Raw genomic sequence first — 27,615 nt, 5'->3', positions numbered from 1 at the left:
CCACTTCTCTTTCATTAGACCTTCCTTCTAAAATCATTTTTCATTTTCCTGAAATAAATATTTAGAGGTTCCTTTAAGTTCAGATCTGGTTGTGGTAAGCTCTGTCAATTTGTGTTTGTAAGAATCTCATTATTTTTTAGCCTCATACTTCAAAAGTAGCCTCATACTTCAAAAGTAATTTTTCTGTGTGTACAATTTTAATTATTATGTCTTAAAAAATATGTCCTCCTGTTACTATTGTTACTTCTTAGATGTCTGCTCTAATTATCTTTTTTTTTCCTTTTTGAGGATGGGGAATAGGTGATTTGTGTTTTTTCCCTCTGATTTTTTTTTATTTTTATTTAATGTTATATACTTTATTTTTTAAAGTTTCTGGGTTTGAGTTTCTTCTTATTTTTCTTCATAAAGGTAGAGCTTTCTATATTGGTGGATTCATGTTTTTAATGTTAATACTTACATTTTTTCATTTCTGAATGCTCTATACAATGTTTTATAAACAGTTTTTCGTAGTCTTTTTGCCTCATCATTTTAAATAGTCTTTTGTCATTTTCCTATTTTTATGATTTCCTTTTATTTCTTCAAACATTTCATGTATAGCAATCTTATCAGTATCTGATAGTTCTAATATCCAAATACCACTGGGGTTTATTTTTATTGGGGTTTATTGTTTGTAATGTTTGCTTGTGGTCTTTTGTCCTTTGGGTGTTTGGGAAATCTGTGGTTGTGAGCTTATATGTGTATGCTCTTAAAAAAAAAAAAAAGATATCATTGAGACTCTTCCTCAAAGAAGGTTTGCATTTCCTTTTGCTGGGAGGCAGGTGGTTCTACTGACCCAAGTCTACTTCAGCTCCTTCTAAGTTTCTCACTTTAATTAGCTTTTCTCTTTGCTGCTGGCCCAAGAGTTAGTCTCCACATCAAATACAGCCCTTGTTTTTATCATTTGTAATCATTTGATATAATTTTTAAAAATCTCACAGATATCCATTAAATTTCACAAAATCTTTATGTTTACCATTGTATCTTGTATTCCTATACCTTTATTTGTTTATTTATTTATTGAAACTAAGGTACTGGAAGGTTAAATCAGTTGTTCCTTTGCAGTTAGCATGTTAGCATAAGGAATTGAGAATATGAACAGAGCACCATGCTCCTAGTATCTGTTCAAAAGTAGTTCATTTCTTTTAATTTTGTTCTGAGGTGAATAATTTTGGCTCTTCTTGACTTCATGATAAATATTTTGATGGCCAAATTTGGTCCCTAGGGTGCAGAATTGGTAACTTATATTCTTTTTACGAAACTGTAGGAACTAGTCCAGGCTAGTGAGCGATTAAAAAACCAATCCAAAGAGCTGAAAGACGCACACTGTCAGAGGAAACTGGCCATGCAGGAATTCATGGAGATCAATGAGCGGCTAACAGAATTGCACACCCAAAAACAGAAACTTGCTCGCCATGTCCGAGATAAGGAAGAAGAGGTGGACCTGGTGATGCAAAAAGTTGAAAGCTTAAGGCAAGAACTGCGCAGAACAGAAAGAGCCAAAAAAGAGGTTAGTAGTCAGGCAAATTTGTAGTGCCCATGGGGTAGTGATTAAAGCTGCTTTTTCAGACTAGTGAAATAATATATATTTTATTCTTTAATTTTTGAAGAGTTTTTTTTTTTTTAGTTTGGTAATAATATTTAATATGAATTTCAACATTTGAGTTATCTATCTATTGCAAGGTAAATTCCCATGGGGAGACATTTTATTGGAGAAACAATTATAACCATGAAATCTGCTTTTTTCATTTTATTTTAAAGCTGGAAGTTCGTACAGAAGCTGTAGCTGCTGAAGCATCTAAAGACAGGAAATTGCGCGAACAGAGTGAGCACTATTCTAAGCAACTGCAAAATGAATTAGAGGGACTGAAGGTATCGTTTGATTTCATATTTATGAAGTTGAATTAATTTTCTCCTCTTTCTGCTTAACAGGACTATGTTATGTTCTCTTTTTGGTGTAGAGTAAAAACTAACTATCCTTCAAACATAGTATTCTTAATTCTCATTCTTATCAATAGGAAGCTGGTATAGACTTCTTAATCATGCTGTAAGGAAATGGAAGGCTGTATTTAGTGGGGAGAAGAAATCTTTCAGGAAGGAGTTAAAATATTTATGAAGGGGGCTTCCCTGGTGGCACAGTGGTTGAGAGTCCGCCCGCCGATGCAGGGGACACGGGTTCGTGCCCCAGTCTAGTAAGATCCCACATGCCGCGGAGCGGCTGGGCCCGTGAGCCATGGCCGCTGAGCCTGTGCATCCGGAGCCTGTGCTCCGCAACAGGAGAGGCCACAACAGTGAGAGGCCGGCGTAACGCAAAAAAAAAAAAAAAACAAAATTTATGAAGGGCTGCATACCTTGACAAGATATATTGGTAATCTCATGGGAGGCAGGGTTAGATGTCCAGATCCTCTGTCTTGTTAAGTGACTTAGGAGAGGCTCAGAGGTAGCTTTGCAGATACTTTTGTTAAGTGGGATGAGATGATAATTGGCCTGGATTTAAACATCTCAGCAGAAGTGCTTAGCAAGGGAAATCTTTGCGCCAGCTCTAGTGTTGGACTATCTGCTTTTAAAGCCCAGCCTCATCAGTTACCAGCTGTGTAACGCTGGACAAAACATTTAATATCTTTGGACCTTAATTTCTCATTTGTAAAACCCTATCTCATTGGTTTCATGTGAGGAGTACGTATACATGTATGTAAGCTGCCACATCATAAGTGGTCAGTAACTATTAGCTATAATAATAATATTATATATGTCAAAGTGAGAGAATTAGGATTAATTGACATCGTATTTCTATAACACTAAATTATAATCTGAATATGATGTCTGCCTTTTCTTGACTCTACCCTTTGCGTATCCCAATTCCTCTGCATTGTCTGCCAGCCGCCACCTCCACACACTCCTTGCGTGCCTAGTCTAGTATCTTATTCGTCCAGCAAATATAAGAATGAAGTTGAATGTCATCTCAGGAAGTCTAAATATTCCTTATTCTCTGCTGCTATAGAGTTTTGTTAATAACTTTACAATAGCTCTTATTATAATTATTTATTCACAAAATGTCTCCCCACCTAAACTGTGACTTAGCTTATTGAAAACATAGACTGGTATATTATTTGTTTTGTTTTGATTGATCATGATTGCACAGTCTTGGTTAGCTTTCCAAAATAGTTATGTTTCTTCTATAAATAACCTATGCTTCTAGAGCAGGATTAGTGTATAGAAGTCATTACATTACCGTCTCAAATAACTTTCAGTCAGGGACTACTTTCCAGCACTATCTTAGGTGATTTTGGTAAGCACAAGAATCACAAAGTGCAAACTGGAGGAAATCTTAGAGATTATTTGCATTTGAGGAAAGTGAAACTCAGATGAGTTTAGGATTTTATAGTCTTAAATGATAGAGTACAGTTTAAACCCAGGTTTTCTAATTCTTAGTACCATTCTGTCCACTAGTTTGATCTTTATTTTTTTCTGTAACAAACACTGCTCATTGAAAACTCTGAGTCACATGTGTTTACCTACATATCAGACACTCATAATCTCTTGTATCATTTACAGATTTGGGAAATTTGGGATAATAATAAAACTACCCAATAAATTAGTTAATGCATTTAAAATGCTTAGCCCATGGCCTGGCACAAAGTAAAGGCTCAATAACTGTTAGCTATTATTATTATCATGCTACCATTTCTTTAAGATATTTTCTAAAAGTGGAATTTCTTGATTTAAAGGTATACACATGTAAATTTTGAAACTTATTTTGGCCCCTTTAAAAGGTTGTAGGAATCTTTACTTCATTAAGAATACTCTTCAATAGAATTGAAGAGAAAAAAAGTTCTTGAATAAAAGTTAGAAACTTTAATACCCCACTTCCAAAAATGGATAGAACATATAGACAGAAGATAAATAAGCATATAGATGTCTTGATCAACAGTATAACCAACTAGAACTAACAGATACATATATAGAACTCTCCACCCAACAACAGCAGAATACATATTCTTCTCAAGTGCAATTGATAAATTCTCCAGGATAGACCAGATGTTAGGCCACAAAATAAATCTCAATAAATGTAAAAAGATTGAGATCACACAAAGTATCCACTGCAATCACAATGGAGTGAAGCTAGAAATCAATAGCATAAGGAAAACTGGAATGTTAAAAAAATATGTGGGAATGAAATAAGACACTCTTAACCAACCAGTGGGTCAATGAAGAAATCACAAGGGAAATTAGAAAATACCTAACTTTATATGTTACAGAACTAGAAAAAGAAGAGCAAAGGAAACAAAGCTAGCAGATGGAAGGAAATAATAAGGATTAGAGCAGTGTTCAATAAAATGAGAACAGAATAATAATAATAAAGGGAATGAAACCAAAGTGCATTCTTTGAGAGATCAACAAAATTGACAAACCTTTAGCTAGACTGACAGAGAGAGGGAGGAAGGGAGGAAACAAATAAGTAACATCAGAAATGAAAGTGGATATTAATACCTATCATCAGAAATCAAAAGGATTATAAGAGAATACTATGAACAACTCTATGCCAACAAAGTAAATAATCTAGATGAAATGGACAGATCGAGAAGCACACAAATTACCTAAATGCAAGACAAAATAGAAAGTCTCAACAGACTTACAACAGGCAAAGAGATTGAATTGGTAATAAGAAACCTCCTGACAAAGAAAAGCCCAGGACCAGATAGCTTCACTAGTGAACTGAACCAAACTTTTAAGGAAGAATTAGCACCAATTCTTCTTAAACTCTTCCACAGAATACAAGAATAGGGAACACTTCCTAACTCATTCCATAGGCCAGCATTGCCATAATACCAAAGCCATATGAATAATATCACAAGAAAAGAAATTTACAGACCAGTATTCCTAACGAATATAGACGTATGAATTCTCAACAAAACACCAGCAAACCAAATCCAAAGCCATATTAAAAGGATTATAAACCATGGCAAAGTGGGGTTTATCCCAGGAATGCAAGGGTGGTTGAATGTAAGAAAATAAATCAATGTAATACATCACATTGAAAGAACCAAAGGGAGGGGGGAACTGCATGATCATCTTAATTGATGCACATAAGTCATTTCACAAAATTCAACATCCTTTCATGATAAAAACTCTCAGAAAACTAGGAATAGAAGGGAATATACTCAACATGATCAAAGGCATTTATGAATAACCCATAGCTAACATCATACTCAATGGTGAATGACTCAAAATATTTTCCCTGAGTTTAGGAATGAGACAAGGATGCCCATTTTCACCACTGCAATTAACATTATGCTGGCGGTTCTAGCCAGAGGAATTAGATAAGAAAAGGAAATAGAAGGCATCCAAACTGGAAAAGAAGAAGTAAAACTATCTCTATTTGCAGATCACAGGATCCTATATTTAAAAACTCCAAAGAATACTACCAGTTTCCAATCCAGTATATAAGAACTTCAGAAGTCACCACTTTGTTCTAACAAGAAGTAAAAAGCTGAACAAATTGAAAAATCAACAACTCTTCTTAGATCTGTAAGGGAAGTAATATCACAGAACCAACTGCTGTCCTCCAAACTGGAGAGAGTGACAGGCAAATAAAGAGAATCACAGCTTATGAGATCAGGAACCCTTGTAGGAAATCAGTACTAGTGTAGGGAGACCTGAACTGTTATTGAAAAATTGCTAGAGGCTCAGTGCAGACAAGTTTGAGAGAGAAAAACTCCAGGGGAGCCTCGTCATTGGGGAGCCCTGACAGTTTCATCAGTTTTACATCCTGGAGCTCTACGAGGTTTTCACAGAGAATATCAGAGAAAAATCCCCTTGTACTAACAATAGGGGTAACAATTTTGAATGTGCCAGAGCATTCTGTTCTTCTTAACAAGGTCTATCTTCAGGAGAAACTCTTCAACCAGAATCTAACTTGCTGGGATTTTATCAGACCTAACTGACTTGAGGGAAGGGAAATATTCAGCCCCAGCCCACTCTAGTCACCCTGTCAAAACAGGTAAGTGGGGGAGAAAAACTGACAAGGTTGTCTTAAGTTCACAGTCCAGAAGCACAGGCTCAATAACATACTGATATCCAATCTTAGGACTATAGAACGCTTCCCCTCCCACCACAGCTTGCAACCATATTACTAATAGCCTATTTACAGCAGTTCCTTTTACCCAGTACATCATGTTCACCTATCAACAAAAAATTACAAGACATACTGAAAGGCAAAAAACACAGAATAGAGCAAACATCACAACCAGACTCAGGGATGTTGAAATTATCAGGCCAGGAATTGAAAACAACTGTGATTGATATGCTAAGGACTTTAATGAAAAAGTAGAGAGCATGGAAAAATAAATGGGCAATGTAAGCAGAGAGATGTAAATTCTAAGAAAGAACCAAAAAGAAATGCTAGACATGAAACACATTGTAACAGAATGAAGAATGCCCTTTATGAGCTTATTAGTACACTGGATACAGCTGAAGAAAGAATCTCTGAGCTTGAGGATATCGAAACAGGACTGCCAAAACTGAAAAGCAAAGAGAAAAAAGTGAAAAAACAGAAAAGAATATCCAAGTATTGTGGAACATTTACAAAAGTTGTACCATACATATAATGGGAACACTAAAAGGTGAACAGAGAAAGGAACAGAAGAACCATTTGGAACAGTAATGACTGAAAATTTCCCCCAAATTAATGTCAGACACTAAACCACAGATTCAGGAAGCTCAAAGAACACCAAACAGGGTAAATACCCAAAAAATTACACCTAGACATGCCATTTTCAAATTATAGATAAAGATAAAAATTCTGAAAGCAGTCAGAGATAAAAAAATACCTTACCCGTAGAAAATATAAGGTAAGAATTACATTTGACTTTTGCTCTTCATGCAAACAAGAAGAGAGTGGAGTGAAATATTTAAAGTGTTGAGAAAAAAAAAACCTACCCACCTAGAATTTTGTACTTTGAGAAATTATCTTTCAAAAGTGAAGGAGAAATAAAGACTTCCTGAGACAAAGATTTCAGGGAATTTGTTTCAAGTAAACCTGCCATGCAAGAAATGTTAAAAGAAGTTCTCCAGAGAGAAGGAAAATGATATAGGTCAGAAACTCAGATCTACATAAAGAAAGAAAAAGCATCAGAGAAGGAATACATGAAGGTAAAATAAATAAAAGCTTTTATTTTTCTTATTCTTAATCTAATAGATGAAATGTTCAAAATAATAGCAACAATGTATTCAATTATATATTCTTATATATATGCTTATGTCTGATTACATGTATATATAAATATGCTTATGTGTGCTTATGTGTAACTGAAATGAATGACAGCAATTATACAAGGGATAGGAGGCAGGAATTAGGATTATTTCATTTTATGGTACTTGCACTATCCATGAAGTGGTAGAGTGTTATTTGAAACTGGACTTGGATTGGTTATAAATGCAGATTGCAAACTGTAGAATGGCCACTTAAAAAAGGAGTTCAACTGATATGCTCAGAATGGGGAGAAAATTGAATCATATAAAATGCTTAATTAAAACCACAAAAGACAGGGACTTCCCTGGCAGTTCTGTGGTTGAGACTCTGTGCTTCAAATGCAGGGGGCATGTGTTCAATCCCTGGTCAGGGACTGAGATCCCACATGCCGCATGGTGTGGCCAAAAACAAGGGGAAAAAAAAAAACAGCAAAAGACAGAAAAGGTATGGAAGACAAAAATAGATACAAAGAAAGGAGCAATAAATAGAAAGCAGTAGCAAATACAATAGGTATTAATCAAAAAACATCAACAATCATTTAGAATGTCAGTGGTCTAAGTATACCAATTACAAAACAGATTATGTCAGATTGGATCAAAAAACAGTATCTAACTATATGTTGTCTAAGAAGTCCACTTTAGGTATAGAGGCACATATAGTTGTTCCTCAGTATCCATGAGGCATTGGCTCCATGCCCTCTCCACACCCCATGGATACCAAAATCTGCACACGCTCAACTCCCTTATATAAAATGGTGTAGTACAGTCAGCCCTCTGTATCCATGGATGCAGAATTCGTGGATACAGAGGCCAAGTGTCTAGATTAAGAGTACAGGCATACCTTGTTTTATTGTGCTTTGCTATATTGTACTTTGCAGATATTACAAATTGAAGGTTTGTGGCACCCTGCATCGAGCAAGTCTGTCAGCACCATTTTTCCAGTAGTGTTTGCTCACTTCATGATTTTATGTCACATTTTGGTAATTCTCACAGTGTTTCAAACTTCTTCATTATTTTATTTGTTGTGGTGATCTGTGATTATTGATCTTTGATGTTACTATTGCAAGAAGATTGCAACTCGCTAAAGGCTCAGATGATGGTTAGCATTTTTAGCAATAAAGTATTTTTAAAATTAAGGTGTGTACATTTTTTTAGACATAACGCTATTGCACACTTAATAAACTAGAGTATAGTGTGAATACAACTTTTATGTGTACTGGGAAATCAAAAAATTCATGTGATGCACTTTATTGCAATATTCACCTTTTTGCAGTAGTCTGGAACTGAACCCACAATATCCCCAAGGTATGCCTGTAAGTGGATGGAGAAAGATATACCATGATAACACTAATCAAAAGAAAGTGGAAGTAGCTATATTAATTTCAGACAGGGTGGAATTTGGAGTAAGGAAAGTTTTTGGAAATAAAGAAGGGCATTGCTGTTCACCAAGAAGATGTAGCATACTTAATGTGTATGCGTGTAACAACATAGCATCAAAATGCATGAGGCAAAACCCTTCCAGAAGTGCAGAGAAAAAGAGATGAATTCACTGTCATAGTTGGGAACTTCAGCACCCCTCTATCAGAAATGGACAGATCCAGCAGGCAAAAAAATCAGTAAGGACATAGTTGAACTCAACATCCATCATCAATCAAGTGGATGTAAGGACATCTATGTACTGCTTCACCCAACAACAGCAGAATACACATTCTTCTCAAGCTTACATGGAACGTCCACCAAGATAGACCACATTCTGGGCCATAAAACAAGCCTTAAGAAATCCTTAACAAATTTAAAAGAACAGGAATCATACATTGTCTGCTCTCAGACCACAATGGAATTAGACTAGATGTCAGTAACAAAAAGATAGCTGGAAAATTCCAAAATACTTGGAATTAAGGCACCACCCTTATAAAAAACACATGAGCCAAAGAAAATATCTCATGAGAAACTTAAAAATATTTTGAACTAAATGAAAATGAAAACACAAATTGTCAAAATTTGTCAGATACAGTGAAAGCAGTGCTTAGAGGGAAACTTGTGGCATTGAATGCATATATTAGAAAAGAAGAAAGATCTAAGATTAATCGTCTTAGCTTCCACCTTAGGATACTAGAAAGAGAAGAGCAAATTAAATCTAAAGTAAACAGAAGAAAAATAATAAAAATTAGAGCAGAAATCCATCAAATTGAAAACAGGAAACCAATAGAGAAAAATCATTGAAACCAAAGCTTATTCTTTAAAAAGGTCAGTGAAATCGATAAGCCTCTATCCAGGCTAATTAAGAAAAAAAGGGGTCCCTTATCTATTTTTGAGAGAAATCATATTAACAAGTTTTCTAGTATGAAACTATTCTTACATTCTGGGAATCAGTTGCTCATATAAATAACTGAATTTCAATACAGCAATGAATTTCAAATGTTAACATTTTATTAACAATTTTTGCTGTTAAATGTATCAATATATTGAGATGAGTCTGGTTTTATTATTTGGTGTTTTGATCAGGTTTTGTTTCAGGGTTATCTTAATTTTATATAAAGTAGAGTAAAGCTTGCTTTTTTTCTCTGTGCTCATAGAAATAAACTCTTCCTTGAAATCTGAAAAAATTCTCTTATAACACATTCTTTGTTATTACATAGTAGCTTCTCAGTGCTTTATTTTATTGTTGATTTGAGACAATTTGGTCACTTATATTTTTCCAGTAAAAGTGTCTTTCAAACAGATTTTCAAACTTACAAGTTTGAATACCTTATATAAATTTAATAATTCCCTTGGAAACTTGAAAAGAAGGGGAATTACCTATCACTATAGTTTATATTATTTCATATATTTATAATTACCTTCACACTATAATTCTTTTAAAATTTTTCTTCTCTTTTCTGTGGTAAATATTTTTGCACAGAATATGCTTAATCTGTGTTTTGCCTGCTGTACTCTCTGCTATATCTTTAAACCTTTGATTGTAAAATAAAACACAAATACAAAGAAAAAAAAAAGAGAGACAGGACACTACTAGTATCAGAAATGAAAGACAGGACATCAGTATGCAACCGATGTACATGAAAAGGCTAATAAACGAATACTATGAACAATTAATTCTTTGCCTACAAATTTGATAACCTAGATGAAATGGACCAATTCCTTCAAAGACACAGCTCCCATAACTAACCAAGGAGAAATAAATAATCTGAAATGGCTCTGTCTGTTAAAGAAATTGAATCAGTAATTAATAATCTTCCAGAACAGAAAGCACCAGGCCCAGATGTATTCACTGGTGAATTCTACCAGACATTTAAGGAAGAAATCATGACAATTCTCTACAGTTGCTTTCAGAAGATAGAAATAGAGGAAATACTTCTTAACTCATTCTATGATGCAAGAATTATGCTAATACCAAAGCCAAAGACATTACAAGAAAAGAATGCTACAGACCAATGTAGAAAGCCTCATAGACATAGGTGCAAAAGTCCTCAAAAAATGTTAACAAATTGAATCCAACAATATATAAAAAGAATTATACACCACAACCAAATGGGATTTCATCCCATGTACACAAGGCTGGTTCAGCATTTGAAAGTGAATTAATGTAATGCATCACTGATGTGATAAAAATCACATGATCGGGCTTCCCTGGCGGCGCAGTGGTTGAGAGTCCACCTGCCGATGCAGGGGACACAGGTTCATGCCCCAGTCCGGGAAAATCCCACATGCCACGGAGTGGCTAGGCCCGTGAGCCATGGCCACTGAGCCTGCGCGTCCGGAGTTTGTGCTCTGCAGTGGGAGAGGCCACAACAGTGAGAGGCCCGTGTACAGCAAAAAAAATTTAAAAATTTTTTAAAAATCACATGATCATATCAGTAGATACAGAAAAAGCATCTGACAAACTCTAATACTCATTCATGATAAAAACTCAGTAAACTAGGAATAGAGGGGAACTTCCTCAACTTGATATATAATACCTATCAAAAAACCTAAAGTAACATCATACTTAATGACAAGAATCTTGAAGCTTTTTCATTAAGATCAAGAACAAAGCAAGGATTCTTCCTCTCACTACTCCTTTTCAACATCGTGCTGTATGTCTTAGCTAATGCAATAAGACAAGAAAACAAAAAAGAAGTATACAGATTGGGAAAGATGACATAAAACTGTCTTGGTTAGCAGATGATATGATTGTCTATGTAGAGAATCAAAAAAATTAACAAAAAGACTCCTGGTACTAGTAAGGCATTTATAGCAAGGTTGCAGGTACAAGATTAATATACAAAAGTCAGTCACTCTCTTATACACCAACCATGAATAAGTGGAATTTGAAATTTAAAACTCAGTACTATTAACATTAGCACCCACAAAAATGAAATATTGAAGTATAAATATACCAAAATATGCATAAGACCTGTATGGGGGAAACTATAAAACTCTGATGAAAAAAATCAAAGAAGAACTAAATAAATGGAGAGATATTCCACGTTCATGGATAGGAAGACTCCGTATTAGGTGTCTTATAAGATGTCAGTTCTTCCCATCTTCAACTACAGATTTTTTTTTTTTTTTTTTTGTGGTACGCGGGCCTCTCACTGTTGTGGCCTCTCATGTTGCAGAGCACAGGCTCCAGACGCGCAGGCTCAGCGACCATGGCTCACTGGCCCAGCCACTCCGCGGCATGTGGGATCTTCCTGGACCGGGGCACGAACCCATGTCCCCTTCATCGGCAGACGGACTCTCAACCACTGTGCCACCAGGGAAGCCCCTTCAACTACAGATTTAATGCAGTACAAGTCAGAATTGCAGCAACTTCTTTTGTGGGTATCAACAAACTAAGCCTAAAGTTTATATGGAGAGGCAAAGACCCAGAATAGCCAACACAATAGTGAAGGAAAAAAAAACATAGCTGGAATACTGACTTCAAGACTTATATAAAACTGCAGTAATCAAGACAGTATGGTATTGGCAAGAGACTATACAGATAAATCATCTCTGACGAAAAAGCAAAGGCAGTATAATGGAGCAAAGATGTACTTTTTAACAAATAGTGTTAGAAGAACTAGACATCAATGCAAAAAGAAAATTGAATCTAGACACAGAACTTACACTCTTCACAAAAATTAACTCAAAATGGATCACAGACCTAGACGTAAAACACAAAACTATTAACACTCCTAGACAATAACGTAGGAGAAACCTAGATAATCTTTGGTATGGTGATGACTTTTTACTTTCAGCACCAAAGGCACAGTCCGTGAAATAAAGAATTACTATGCTAGATCTCACTGAAATTGAAGTCTTCTGGACTGTGAAAGTCACGGCCAAGAATGAAAAGATGAGGCACAGACTGCAGGGAAATGCAGACATATCTGATATAAAACTGTTATCCAAATATTCAGAGAATTCTTAAAACTCAATAAGAAAACAAGCAACCGCAGGGTTGCATGATCAACATATAGTAATTAGTTGTGTTCCTATGTCAGCAATGAACAATCCACAATGAAATTAAGAAAGCAATTATAGTTACAATAGCATCTAAAAGAATGCCTTGGAATAAAATTAACCAAGAATGTTGTGCACTGAAAATTATAAAACATTGCTGAAAGAAATTAAAAGATACCTAAAATAAAGAAAAGATATCCCATGTTTATGAATAGGAAGACTTAGTATTGTTCAGATGTAGTTTTACCAAAAGTGATGTACAGGTTCAATTCGATCCCTATTATCAACAGCCCCTTTTGCAGAAATGGAAAATATGAGCCTCAAAATCATGTGGAATTGCCCCAAATAGCCAAAAAACTTGAAAAAGAAGGCCAAAGTTAGAAGACCCAAACTTCCCAATTTCAAAACTTATTACAAAAATCACAGCAATAAAAAGAATATGACACTGGCATAAGAATATAGACCACTGGAATAGAATTAAGAGTCCAGAAATAAACTCATGTATCTATAGCCACAATTGATTTTTGACATAGGTACACATAGGTACTAAATCTGTTCAGTATGGAAAGAATAGTTCCTTCAACTCATGTGCCAGACAGCTGGATTTCTGCATGCAAACAAATGAATTTGGACCCCTACCTTACACCATATTAAAAAATTAACTCAAAATGGATCAACAACTTACATATAAGAGCTACAACCATAAAACTCTTAGAAGAAAACATTGGGGTAAATCTTCATGACCTTGGGTTTGGAAGTAGATTCTTAAGTCACAGAAAGCATAAGCAACAAAACAAAAAATGGACAAATGAGACTTCATCAAAATAAAAACTTATTTGTATTGCATCAAAGGATATTTTTAAGAAAATGAAAAGATAACCTAAAGAATGGAAGAAACCATTTGTAAATCAAATATCTGATAAGGATTTGATATCCAGAATTTACAACAAACTCCTACAACTTAACAGAAAGATAAACTGCCCAGTCAAAAAATGGGCAATAACTTGCATAGACATTTCTCCAAAGAAGATATATTAGTAGCCAATAAGCACATGAAAAGATGTTCAACATCATTAATTATTAGGGAAATGGAGTTAAAACCACAAGATACCACTTCATACCTACTAAGATGGCTAAAACTAAAACAAAATAAGTGCTCGCAAGAATATGAAAACAATTGGTGATTCCTCAATAAAAGTAAATGTAGAATTACCATATGACCGAATAATTCAACTCCTAGTTATATTATATACCCAAAAGAATTGTAAGCAGGGACTTCAGACAGACTCTTATACACCAGTGTTCATTAAAACATTAGTAAAACAGCCAAAAAGGTATAAACAACCCAAGTGTTCATCAACAGATAAAGGAACAAAATGTGGCAAGTACATATAATGGAATATTATTCAACCATAAATGGGGTGAAGTTCTGATATATCCTGCAACATGGATGAATATTGAGAACATTATGCTAAGTGAAAGAAGCTAGACAAAAGGGGACAAATATGATTCTACTTATATGAAGTATCTAGAATAGACAAATTCATTGAGATAGAAAGTGGAATAGAGATTACCAGGGGCAGGGTAGAGGGGATAATGGGGTGTTTATTCCTTAATGGTTACAGAATTCTCTTTGAGAAGATGAAAAAGTTTTAGAAATTACAGTGTTGATGGTTGCACAACATTGTGAATGTAATACCACTGAATTGTACATTTAAAATGGTTAAAATGGCAATTTTTTGTTATATATGTTTTACCACTTTAAAATAATTAATGTAGTATACCAAAAACTATTGAATTGTTCACTTTAAATGGGTCAATAGTATGGTGTGTGAATTATATCTTAGTAAAGCTGTTTTTTTGGTTAATATTTTGTTTTTTAAACATTAATACAGCTATCATTTCTTGTCTGGATAAATATGTAATGTTCTGTCTGGTTTTCCTGGGTTTTTTTCCCCCTAGTTGAAAAAAAAATTGTTCTTCATATTGTAGTCAGAATAGTAGTTTTAAAGTCTTTTAGTTTTGTGCTTAAAATCCTTTCATGGTACCACTTTGCTTTTCAGAAGAGGCTCAAACTTCGTAACATAGCTTTTACCTTATGAGGTCCTTGCTGTTCGAGATTTTAACTTACTATTTGGGTTTCCCTGCTCATACATCAGGTTTTCTCTAGTATTTAGACTTTTGTACATGTTGCCAGCAATATTCTACGCTCAGGTCTCAATTTAGATTTAACTTCCTGTGGGTATCTTTCCTTCTATGGTTCTTCCTTCCACTGGGCCCTCTCCTCCCTGTTAGATATACCTCCCCTCTCCCCTATTGACTTTACTTGAGAAAGGCTGTTTTTTAAAAAAAGTACTTTCCAATTGTTGCAATCATATACCACAGGAGTTTTTTTACCCTGTTGTATTAGTTTGCTAGAGCAGTTGTTACAAATACCCACAAACTGGATGGCTTAAAAAACAGGAATTTATTGTCTCAATTATGGCAGTAGAAATCTGAAATCAAGGTGTTTGCAGAGTTGGCTTCTGATGGTTTGCTGGCAGTGTTTAGCGCTCCTTGGTTTGTAGATGTATCACCCTGATTTCTGCTTTAATCTTCACATAATGTTCTCAATGTGTGCGTGATTCTGAGTCTAAATTTCTTCTATTTATAAGGATACAGTCATATTGGATGACCTCATTTTAAGTTGATTACCTCTGTGAAGACCCTATTTTCATTTTCTTTTTTTTCAGGCTTTTTGAAGTACAAATGACAATTTAAAATTGTATGTATTTAAGGTGTAAAACCTGATATTTAGATATATGTATACATCATGAAATGTTTACCACAATCAAGCTAATTAACGTGTCTATCACCTCAGTTACCTCCTTCCTTCTGCCTTCCCTCTCTCCCTCCCTCCCTTCCTTCCTCCCTTCCTTTTTTTTTTTGACTAAGAATATTTAAGATCCACTCTCTTAGCAAATTTCCAGTATGCAGTACAGTATTGTTAACTGTAGTTATCCTGCTTTACATTAGATCTCTAGAATTTATTTATCCTACATATCTGAAACTTGTGCCTTTTGACCAACGTTTCCCCATTTCCCCTACCCCCTCAGCCCTTCGCGACCACTGTTCTACTCTCTGCTTCTAAGAGTTTGACTTTTTTAGATTCCACACATAAGTCAGATCATGCAGTATTTAAAGCCCTAGTTCTAAATATGGTCACATTCTGAGGTACTGGTGTTTAGTGCAACATATGAATTTTGGAGGGACACAATTCAACCCTTAACCCTTACATTTCACTTGAGAGTGTGATATAAGCTTTCTCTCTGTTTGATTATTATGTGATTGTCACAAACATAGTTTTAATGATTATAGAGGAATATCCACTTAGCCAGTTTCCTACTGTTAAATACACTTGTCCCTTCATATCCACAGTTTCCACGTCTGCAGATACAGAGAGCCCATTGTTTGGGGTGGTGTGGGGGAGAAAATTCCAAAAGGCAAAATTTGAACTTGCCATGCCCTAGCAACTTTTACATAGCATTTGTAGATGATTTAAAGAATTTGAGAGTATGTTATATGCGAATACTACTCCATTTTATATATGGGACTTGAGCGATCGTAGATTTTGGTAATGGAGGGTGGACAGACCTGGAACCAATCCCCCCAAGCTGACTGTATTTATTTTTCACTTTTGCAGTATAATAATTGCCATGGACCCTTTTATGCACTTCTTTTAGAACAGATACCTGGAAATGAAGTGGTCAGATCATTTTTAAGGCACTTGATACATGCCACAAATTTTTGCAAGTATGAGAGGCATTTCTTGCTTTCTTAGTAGATCATTTATTAATCATATTTTCTCTTTGTGAATTATCTCTTTAAGTCATTTGCCCATTTAATTTTGTAGTCTTAGTGTTTTTCTTATTAATCCTTATAAACTCTTTGCATAGTAAAAATTGTACTGTTTATCTTCTCTGCAACTGTTTTACCAGTTTATCATTTGCCCTTTAATTTTGGTCTTGTTTCTTTTTCAAATTATAGATGATTTGTTTTTATTTTCCTCAGTAGTTCTTCTATTGCTTCGAAGCTTGGCTTGTCCTTCTTTTTACAGAGTTTGCTAAATATGTAATTCTGCTTTTTCCTGGATGTTTCTCTTGGGTTTAAAGATATTTAGTTCTAATCCGTTTGGAGTTTGTTTTGCTAAATGGTATGATGTGAGAATCATTTTTTTCTTTAATGGCTAGTTTGTGGTTTCAATTCCATTAATTAATCACTGCTTTCCTCAGTGATTGACAATATCTCACATATTGAATTAAATTATTTTGGGGTGGAGATCTATTACACTGATACTTTATTAAAGATTTATAGTAGGGACTTCCCTGGTGGCGCAATGGTTAAGAATCTGCCTGCCAGCACAGGGAACACGGGTTTGATCCCTGGTCCGGGAAGATCCCACATGCCGTGGAGCAACTAAGCCTGTGCACCACAACTACTGAGCCTGTGCTCTAGAGCTCGTGAGCCATAACTACTGAGCCCGTGTGCCACAACTAGTGAAGCCCGTGTGCCTAGAGCCTGTGCTCCACAGCAAGAGAAGCCACTGCAATGAGAAGCACGCGCACCGCAATGAAGAGTAACCCCTGCTCGCTGCAACTAGAGAAAGCCCGCATGCAGCAACGAAGACCCAAGGCAGCCAAAAATAAATAAATAAATAAAAATAAATTTATAAAAGAAAAACAGTCTGCCTGCCAATGCAGGGGACATGGGTTTGATCCTTGGTCTGGGAAGATCCCACATGCCGCGGAGCAACTAAGCCCGTGCGCCACAACTACTGAGCCCATGCGCCACAACTACTGAGCCCATGCGCCACAACTACTGAAGCCCGCATGCTCTAGGGCCCGCGTGCCGCAACTCCTGAGCCTGTGTGCTGCAACTACTGAAGCCCACGCGCCTAGAGTCTGTGCTCTGCAACAAGAGAAGCCACCACAATGAGAAGCCTGCGCACTGCAATGAAGAGTAGCCCCCACTCCCTGCAACTAGAGAAAGCCTGCGTGCAGCAACAAAGACCCAATGCAGACAAAAAATTAAAAAAAAAATTTATAGTATATGTTAACATCTGAAAAGAACATTACCCTCTATCCTTCTTTACTCTTTGTGCTTTTTCAGGATTTTCTTTGGTATTTTTACCAGTTTATTTTTGCCTGTGTGCTAGAATATTTGTCTCCATCTCTCACCCAGTATTACCTCCCACATTAAAAAAGTTTTAATTAAATTTACAGGGAAGATAATTTAAGAAACATTGAATATATGTACATTCAATCTCCCCTTTCAAGTACTTGGTATTTTTCTATATTGTCTTCTTTAAATCTTTTATAAAGACTTGTAATTTTTTCATATAATTCAAACAAATTATTCACTGTTGTTATTACTTGTGTGTGTACTAGTTGCTGGTGATTTTTGTTGGATCTATTAAAAAGAAATGAAAATTTTTTATTATTAACAATGAAAATTTTTACTATTATTGCTTATTCTACTGCCTAGAAGTACTGTGTGATTTATATTTATCTAATATGCAGTTGTTTTACTCAGATTTATCAATTCCAACACTTTTCAGTGGATTTATTTGCATTTTCTGAGCAAACAGTTATATTAAGTGGAAATGATCATGATTTTCAACTATTCATGTTTTGTAACGATTTCACATGTTACTTAGAATATCTAAAATCTAATATTAAATAAGAGAGATAATGGAAGACATCCTTTTTGTTATTATTCCTGGATGTATCTGGTGTTTCACTGGAAAGTATTATTTTGTCTGATAGCTTGAAAGAGGTTATTCCTTAAGAGAATTACTTAACTGTTTTTTTTTTGTGGGACTTGGGGTAGTATTTTGGAATTGGTATTAGATTTTATGAAATACTTTTGGGCAGGGGTACTTACAGAGATTATCACAAGGAGTTACTTTAATTTTTGCACAGTTATTAATGTTTGCTAATATTAAAGTACCTTCAATACCTGTAATAAAACTTATTGTTTTGTAGTAGATTGTTCTTTATTACCTATGGCTTAATTTTGTTTCTCAGCATTTTATTTGGCTTTTTTACGTTCTTATCAATTAGTGACATGAGTCTATAACTTTTTTTGGTGGTATCTTTGTGAGGTTTTGATTTCAAGGTAATTTTTGCTTGAAACTTCTAGTACATCTACTGCTATCCCAACAGACAAACTATACTAAAGTGAGCAGCAAACTAAGAGTGTTCTTTAGGTGATTAGAAAAATGAAAGAGTAAAAATACGATAAGTGGTTAGTGCTGCAGATGTTGATTTAGGCACCATTTTCATGGAGTTGCGTAAGAGCGAGAACATGACTTGACATGGCTCTTCCCAGTTTCCGCCAAACTTTCCATGTCAGGCTGACTCAGAAACCACTGGAAAATCTGGGTCCTGCATATGGTAGGCACTTCATAAGCAGTTTTGAGTAAATGGTTAACATTACAGTGACTATCCCAGAAACATTTCTCAGGCCCACGTTGATGCCTATTTTTTTTTTTTTTAAATTATAGACCTCAAATGTGAAGCTAGCATAGTTTTCTTTGGACTTTAAATCAAGGGCGGTTACCAGTTTTCCTGCCCTTAATACTGACTTCAAAAAAGGATACAGTGTCCTCCAGATCTTGATTCCTTGTTGTCACTAAATATAAGCTTATAGGTTCTTTGGGCTTTAAAAGTTTTGTTGTGGATCACCTGGGAAAATAGCATGTAACAGAGTAATAGAAAAGTTACTCAGGAAAAAGCTCAGGAAATCTTACAGTCATAACCTCTGTATGCTTCTGTTTACCTTAGCTACTACCTGGAAGAACCTTTGGACATTACACTTTCTTTTCTCACTCATACCAAGAGTATATTTCAACCTCATTTCTAAAAAGATGCCTTTCAACCAAATTTCCCCTTCTTAAAGCCCTACCTAAATGTGAAGAGCTGTATCATGTTTTTCTAGAATAGATACAAAGATGTTAGATTAGACCTTTGTCATTTCTCCCTGGACCACTGCAGAAGCCTTCTTTCTCCCTTTTCTTTTTGTGCATTCTAGCTCTACCACTCCTCCCCCAATTCAACCTTTTAAAGACACAAATGTATTTATAACCTTTTATTAGTTCCACATCAGAAATAGGATGCAGTTAGATTTTTCCTTCACTCCATACACCAACAATATTATATATAAATTAGATATTTAAATGTAAAACAAATAATTATATAAGTACCAGCAGAAAATACAGATAAATATTTAATCTTGGCGTGAAGAAGAATGTAAAATACAGCAATAAAGGAATACACACTTAGAAAAGTATTGGCAACATATGGCAGGCAAAAGGTTAATCGCCTGAATAAAGAAAGTATTATTTTTATGTAATAATATACAAAAATAATATTCAGTTATATGAACAGTTCTTTATATTGTAGAAAGAGTTATTAGTTGATATTTTATTACTCTTACAGATTAATCTTTTATTATTACTTCTATAGCAAAAACAAATTAGTTACTCACCGGGAGTATGTAGCATAGAACATCAGCAAGAAATAACCAAACTAAAGACTGATTTGGAAAAGAAAAGTATCTTTTATGAAGAAGAATTGTCCAAGAGAGAAGGAATACATGCAAATGAAATTAAAAATCTGAAGAAAGAACTACATGATTCAGAAGGCCAGCAACTTGCTCTCAACAAAGAAATTCTGATTTTGAAAGACAAATTGGAAAAAAACAGGAGAGAGAGGTAAGAATCAAGTTATTTACTCCTCTTATATTTATTGAATACCTGTTCGGTGTTAAGGACTGGAGATACATGGGCAATAAACATATTCCAGTCCTCAAGAAGACCAAAGTCAAGATTGGTAAATAGAAAATTATATTACAGCATCATAGGAAAGCAAATGGGATAAGTATAGGAACACCTGTAGAAGAGGCACAAAAGATAACTTTGGTGTGTCTGGGTTTTTTGGACAAAATTATTTCTGAGTTAAGACCAAAGATATAAGAAATATATAGCTGTGGAAGAGTGTCCAGGCAAAGGTTAGCAGAATTTGCCAAGATCTAGAGGAAAAGGATAGCATGGCACATTCAGAAAATGAAAGCTGTTCGTTATGGTGGAAGCATAAAAAGAAAGATGAGTGCTGAGAAATGAGACTAGAAAGGAAAATAGTCCTAAGACCATTGAAGGAAAATTACATGATTATATCAATATTTATATTTTTGAAAGACCACTCTTGCTACTGTTTAGAGAATGGATTGGAAGGAGCAGACTGCAGATAGTAATCTAGCTGTGAGAGATGAGGTGGCTGGACCTTAGATATGATAGTGAAGATGGAGAGAAGTTTATGGATTCAGAAGTTCTACCGAGAAGACAGAACCTGGATGACATGATAACCAGATATGAGAAATTAGAAGCAGGAGAAATGATCAGTCATACTCAAGTTTCTAGGTTTTAGGTAACTGAATGTATGTTTTTGTCATTCTCAACTTATATTGGAAGCCTAAGTTTGATTCAGTTTGGTCTGTTCGTTCAGCAGAAATTTTTAGAACCTGCTACGTGAAAGCACTGCTGTAGGCCCTGGAGGCATAACAGTGAACAGATAAAAATTCTCTCTCCTTATGGAACTTTCCTTTAATTATGGTGAAAGACTATAAGCAAAATATAAATGAAATAAATAAAATACAGAATATATAGGTAATGATATAGGATAGGTAATATATAGGTAGTGATAAATTCTAAGAACAAAAAATAAGGCAGTGGATGGGGGCTATGAAGCATTAAGGGGGAAAATTAAATTATATGTATATATATATATATATATATATGAATGAATGAATGAAATAACCAGGGAAAATTATACTGAGAAGGTGATTTCTCAGTAAGGACTGAAGAAGGTGGGGGAGATATCTATACAGATGTGTGAGAAGAACATTTTACATGAGGAACAAGAAGTCTGTTAAAAAAAATAATGGGAAGACAAAACTATGGAGATAGTAAAAAGATCAGTGGTTGCAAGGATTGGGAGGAGGGTGGGATGAATAGGCAGGGTACAGAGGATTTCTAGGGCAGTGAAACTACTCTGTATGAAGCCGTGATGGGGGTATATGTCGTTATACAACCTAATGTAAATTGCGATGTTTTAGTGATAATGATGTGTCAAATGTAGGTTCATCAGTAGTAACAAACACACCACTGAGTATATGGGCAATCTCTGTATTTTCCTCTCAGTATTGCTATGAACCTAAAACCTTTCTAAAAAATAAAGTCTGTTAAAATAATAATACTAAAAAAGAGGCCAATGTGGATGAAGCAGAGTTAAGGGGAAAGAATAGTGAGAGGTACGTATGAGAGGTCATGGGGGCCAGATCATGTAAGGCTTTGTAAGTCATGTTCAGTGACTTACAATTTTTTACTCTCAGTAAAACCATGGCAGGGAAGCATTGCAGAATTTTGAGTGGAAAATGGACAGATACTGACTTGTGTTTTAACAGGATTATTCTGACTACTAGATTAAGAAAAGTCTGAACTAGATAAGAGAAAGAGCAGTGAAACCATTGAGAAGGCTATTGCAATCATCCAGGCAAAAGATAATGGTGGATTGGGCCTAGGGTGGTGGCAGAATTGGCTGTGAAAAATGTTCGAATTCCAATTTCTTTAAAAGGTAAAAATAATGATATTTGCTGATAGACTAGATATGGGGTAAGAAAGAAAGAGGGGAAATCAAGGATGGTGCTACAGTTTTGGGCCTTAGCAATTAGGAGAATATAGTTACCATTTAGAGAGGAAAACCACAGAAGAAGCATTTGGGGGATGGGAATATCAGGAGCTCATTTTAAACAAATTCTGTTTGAGGTGCTTTTTAGGCATCCAGGTGGAAATGTCAAGGAGGTCATCATACAGACTAGTCTGGATTTCAGGGCTAGAGGTAAAATCCTGGGAGTATTTATCATTCACATGATATTTAAAGGGGTGAGACTATATGGGATCACTTAGTGAATGAATATAGATGGAAAAGAAGTCCTAGGACTGCAACCTGGAGCACTCCAATCTTTAGAAGCTTGGAAATGAGGAAGAAACAGCAAAGTGGAGAGGGAAAGAGCAGTAAGAATGATAGGAAGATGACCAGGCAAATTTGGTGTGCAAATTTGGTGTCCAAATTTGGTGTTATGATGAATACATATCAAATCTGTCTACATGTTAAATTAGATGAGGTCTAAATCAAATAAGATGAGGACCATGTAATTGATAGTTGAGTTTAACAATATGAATGTCATTGGTGACTTTGATAAGTGAACAATTTCAGTGGAACAGTAGTGGGCAGAAACCCCATAATGGATCCAAAGACTTGAAGGAGGGCAATTGTAAGAGCAAGCAGATAATAAAAGCAACGAGATAATAACTGGAGGAGAAATTTGTCTCAAAAATAACACCATGCTTGTAATCTGATAGAAATACCAGTAGATGATTCAGGACAGAGAGGAGAAAAGTGTACTTGAGCAGGCACATAAGCAAAGAGCAACCTTAGCTACGTTTTTCTCCCGTAGTAAGAGAAGAATAAGTAGAGTGTATGATCACAGGGGAAGGTACGTGGGGTGTTGGGAACTTGTTTTTCTGTTGTTATGGTTGGGCATGTTGAATTTGAGGTGCTTGGGAGACAACTTTGGGGAGATATCAAGTCAGCAATTTGAAGCCCAGAAAAGCTTCAGATGTAGATTCAGAGTTTGTCAGCATAATGGATGATAATTGAAATAGGTGGTATAATAGATGGGATAGCTCAGGGAAAATGTGTAAAAAAAAAAAAAAGTTGAGCACCTGTGACAGAATACCTGGGAGCATTGGCATTTACATGGAGGAAAGAGGGGTTGGGGGGCTCACAAATACAGCTGAAAAGTCTAAATGTAGGCTGAAAATCAAGAAAGTGGGTATCACTGAAGCCAAGGGAGGACAGCATTTCAAGAGGGAGGGAATGGACAACACTGTCAAGGGTAGCCAGTAGATTGGATATAATAACAATTGGGACAATAATGAGTTTGCGGACAACAGTTTTTTTGAGGTGGTGGCAGTAGAAGTCAGATTTTGGCACAGGGAGGAAAATTTAGGCAGTGAGGAAGTGGATACGGCAAACCCTCAAGATTTCAAGGTGGTTGCCAGTGAACGGGAAGACAAAGTGGAAAATGAAGTGTGACGTAGAGTTTAGGGGAGAGTTTGTTTATTTCATTTCAGTATGAGAGAGACTTAAGTTTTGTTTAACGCTAATAGGAAAAAACAAAAATGGTTGTATATAGAAATTTTACTCAATTTATTCATATACTTATTTTTCTGAAAGGATGCTTCTTTGTAATTTTTCGTATTTTTTTCATTGTTGTTTGGAGTTGCTTCTGAATCAAGAAAGATTCCTGGGCTTCCCTGGTGGCGCAGTGGTTGAGAGTCCGCCTGCCGATGCAGGGGACACGGGTTCGTGCCGCGGTCTGGGAAGATCCCACATGCCATGGAGTGGCTGGGCCCGTGAGCCATGGCCGCTGAGCCTGTGCATCCGGAAGCCTGTGCTCTGCAACGGGAGAGGCGACAGTAGTGAGAGGCCCACGTACTGCAAAAAAAAAAAAAAAAAAGAAAGAAAGATTCCTAAACATAACTAAATTTCACATTTTGATTATAGATAAGAAGGAAAGGGACACATTTGTTTGGACACAGGATGGTTATTTTCCTAGAAGTTACTTAAATTATAATTTAATTTATATTCAATAATTTAGTGAGGAAGGGATTTTTAAGATTACATTTTTAAAATCAGCCATGACTTATGTTGTTTATTGACTTGAAAGCAATCATAAAATTACCCAGAACTGCTTCACATTGAAATTCATTTGCTGCTAACTAACATCCTCCATCACACTGCTGTAGAGATAAGCCTCTTTATTTGCACTTCAACTCAGTATTCAAAAACTGATTCCCCATTCTCCCTTAGGAGGTTTTTGTTTCTTTTTTTTTTTTTTGTCTTTTAAAACACTTTTTTATTTTCTCAATGATATAAGGTGCTTTACAAGTATGAACAATAACCTGCTACACTTTAATGTTTTGTATCCTTTCCATTGATTTTTTCTTTAAATCTGGAATGTAATTCCGTGTGTGGCATCTGTTTTCTAATGTAGAAAAAATAACTTGTCAAACACTAAATTTTACTCTAAGGATACTACATTTATAAATTTATTCCACTTTTGAAATGATAGCCCCAAATCCACCTGATTGATGCTCATTTGGCACGTTCTTCTCAATTCTGGTCGCTAAACTACATCCTGAGTTAGGATGAAAATAATGCAGCTTTCAGGCTTTGAAATGACTACATTGAAATTGCCAAAAGGGTCATGAGGTTGTCTGCGCAGGACAATGTTTTCCATCACATACAGAGTTACATTTGGCATGTCAAGAAGAGAGGACATAATCCCACAGCAGTAGACATTTAAAATAAAAGAAGACAGCCACAAGGATTCGTGCAGAATATTTTAAATATGCCCATTGAGCAAAATGATGTAACTGATTTTTCTTCAAGGGCGATGCTCCTACATGCATCCTTTGAAAAATTAAAGATCCTAGAATAGCGTCTTCCATGTGGGACATCTTGAAAGATAAGAATTTGGTTTCAGTGGGTTACACACCAGTTCTTGTTAATTTAGCGGGTCTGTTTTACAGAGTGTCGTGGTTTCGTTCTTTAGATTTGCAGAGTTTATAGAGAAGGAAAATTACAGCCTGCACACCCAAGACAAGGACAATTCCTCCAATGAAACTGGCTGCATCAAAGGTAGACTTCCGCGCAGGTTGTGAAGTCGGAGTTAAAGTGGTATCAGTTGTACCTGATGTAGTAGTTGTGGTGGAAGCTGTAGAAGAGGAAGGAAGAGTTGTGGTTTTAGCTGTAGAATTGGTTGGCAATGGTGTGGCAGTGGACGCAGGACAGAATTCTGTGCTGTTCACCACCTTGTAATCACTAACTGTTGAATTATCTGAACAGTAGCCTTTACCTTCTTTGCATTTTATCCAAAAGCAGGTAGTGTTAGCAGCATTAGCATCAAAACAGGAAACCCGGTTGTTGCGGCTTTCAGAGATATCTGGTGCTGGAGTGGTGCCCGGCGGAGCGGCGGCGGCACCGGGGCTGTCCTGGTGGTAGTCGGTAAAGCCGAGGGTACAGTCACGTTCGGGGCCAGCGTGGTGTTCTGAGCCGCGCTTGTCACGCGGAGCGCTGCCAGGCAGCCGGCGGCCAAAAGCAGCGGGCGGGGCAGCGCCAGTATCGCGGCCTCCGCGTTGGCCTTCGAGCGCGTCCGTCCCTCTGTCCCCTGCGGCGCCGCCTCCCAGACTCCTCCCTTTGGAGATTTTTAAGAAGTTCGTTAGAACTGTGTTTACCCCTAAGGGTGAATCATTTCTGTCCCTTAGAACTATCATTTTAAATAAGTTTTATAATATTGTATGTATGTATGTATGTGTAGATAGGTAGGTACGTACGGAGGAAGGGAAGAAGGAAGGCAGGAGTAATGGAAGGATGGGCTTAGTGTGCTGAGAGAACTGTTGGAAGTTGAATTTTCTATGCAATCTAGAGCTGAGTGTAAGCAATTGTATTGTGGTCCCTATACCCTCCTTTTTCCCTAGCTTCCTCATTTTCCCATGCTTTCTAGGATATATACAACTGAATAAGGTGAGCATAATCAGGTTGTCTTCCTCAGATTTTCAAATGAAGAACAAAATAGATATTATTAAGCAGACAAATCTATTTATTAATTAAAAGGAAATGATTTTGACTTCCTAATTTTAAGGGAAATGTTTGGGATTTGGAGCAATTGAGATATAAGTGGCTTTTCAGAATAAGGCATATGATACCATAGCCAATCTAGGATACCATTATTTTACCTTTAATTCAATTCCTTTTATATATTTTTGCATTGTATTAGTCAAAGTGAAAGGGAAGAATTTGAAAATGAGTTCAAACAACAGTATGAACGAGAAAAAGTGTTATTAATGGAAGAAAATAAAAAACTGACAAGCGAGCTTGATAAGGTGAGTGATTTAATCTCATTGATATTCATTGATACATGCTAGATGTTCAGCACTATCACAGCAATTATAGACATAATTTTATATTTGGTGTACATTTTTTTATTTAATATTCCTCCTAAAGGCGAGGATTGCTTCTATGTACAGGCAATTTTTCATTTTACCAATCTGTACAGGAGTCTTCTTGGAGAGAGGACTCGGCTTACCTCATCTTATTCTTTGTCCCATTTAGTTTTTGAGCCCCTGTTCTTTATTTCACTTTCCATCTCTCTCTTAACTATTAATCACTTTGTCATGGCTAAGCTAAGGCCTGTCTTTGGCAAGAACAGGAACAATTAAGCCAAACTAGAGAAATTTTGACAGTTCTGATGTCATATTCATGATGGAGAACTGATAATAGCTAGAAGTAATACCATTGGTAGTTAAGAAGCCAAAGAAACCAACTCTGCCTGTAAACTCTACAGCTTGAATAAAGAGCTGAACCATAGATTAAACCTAGATTAAAACAGCTAGATTTATGAACAAAATTTTAAATACTTAAAGGAATCTTTTTCCATTTAGTATCTCAGATTCCTTGAACTGACATCATTCTGCAGTTCTTGTCCCAGTTGTTAACAGCTGTAAAAATCCTAATATTAATCAGCAGTTTTAATAGTTTTACTTACTTTTAAATAATAAGGTTTGGATAACTGTGCTTTGTAATGAGTTCAAGGATTTTCCTGAAGTAAAAGTATTATGTTCAATTAAGTCATTTCAGTAACACGTTGAAAGACAATGGCTAAATAGTCATAAAAGAGAGACTTTTCATTCATTCTATCTCAATTTTCCATTGTGTTCCATATTTCTTTTTATTTCTG

At 35.8% G+C, this 27,615-nt stretch overlaps 1 protein-coding gene and 1 pseudogene across 23 annotated transcripts in view; one reads left to right on the top strand and one right to left on the bottom strand.

Annotated features, from left to right (window-relative positions):
• The window catches only part of CDC42BPA (CDC42 binding protein kinase alpha), a 326,652-nt gene that overhangs the window by 211,345 nt on the left and 87,692 nt on the right, over positions 1-27,615 (top strand). For 20 of the 23 annotated variants that reach the window (XM_089907440.1, XM_089907467.1, XM_089907431.1 and 17 more), the window contains 4 exons: positions 1,304-1,546; positions 1,798-1,908; positions 20,220-20,467; positions 26,656-26,761. In XM_089907440.1, the coding sequence (XP_089763566.1) occupies positions 1,304-1,546; positions 1,798-1,908; positions 20,220-20,467; positions 26,656-26,761 (708 nt within the window). The remainder of the gene's footprint in view (positions 1-1,303; positions 1,547-1,797; positions 1,909-20,219; positions 20,468-26,655; positions 26,762-27,615) is intronic. The other 3 variants (XM_030761758.2, XM_022579382.3, XM_089907512.1) reach the window with 2 other exon arrangements.
• Positions 24,981-26,085, bottom strand: LOC149750432 (sialomucin core protein 24 pseudogene; annotated as a pseudogene).

The sequence above is a fragment of the Delphinapterus leucas genome, chromosome 1, assembly GCF_059928025.1.
Source record: "Delphinapterus leucas isolate spDelLeu-1000000601 "Yukka" chromosome 1, BTC_Dleu_Yukka2, whole genome shotgun sequence".
Classification (NCBI taxonomy): Eukaryota; Metazoa; Chordata; class Mammalia; order Artiodactyla; family Monodontidae; genus Delphinapterus; species Delphinapterus leucas.
This window is presented reverse-complemented; position numbering and strand designations above follow the sequence as displayed.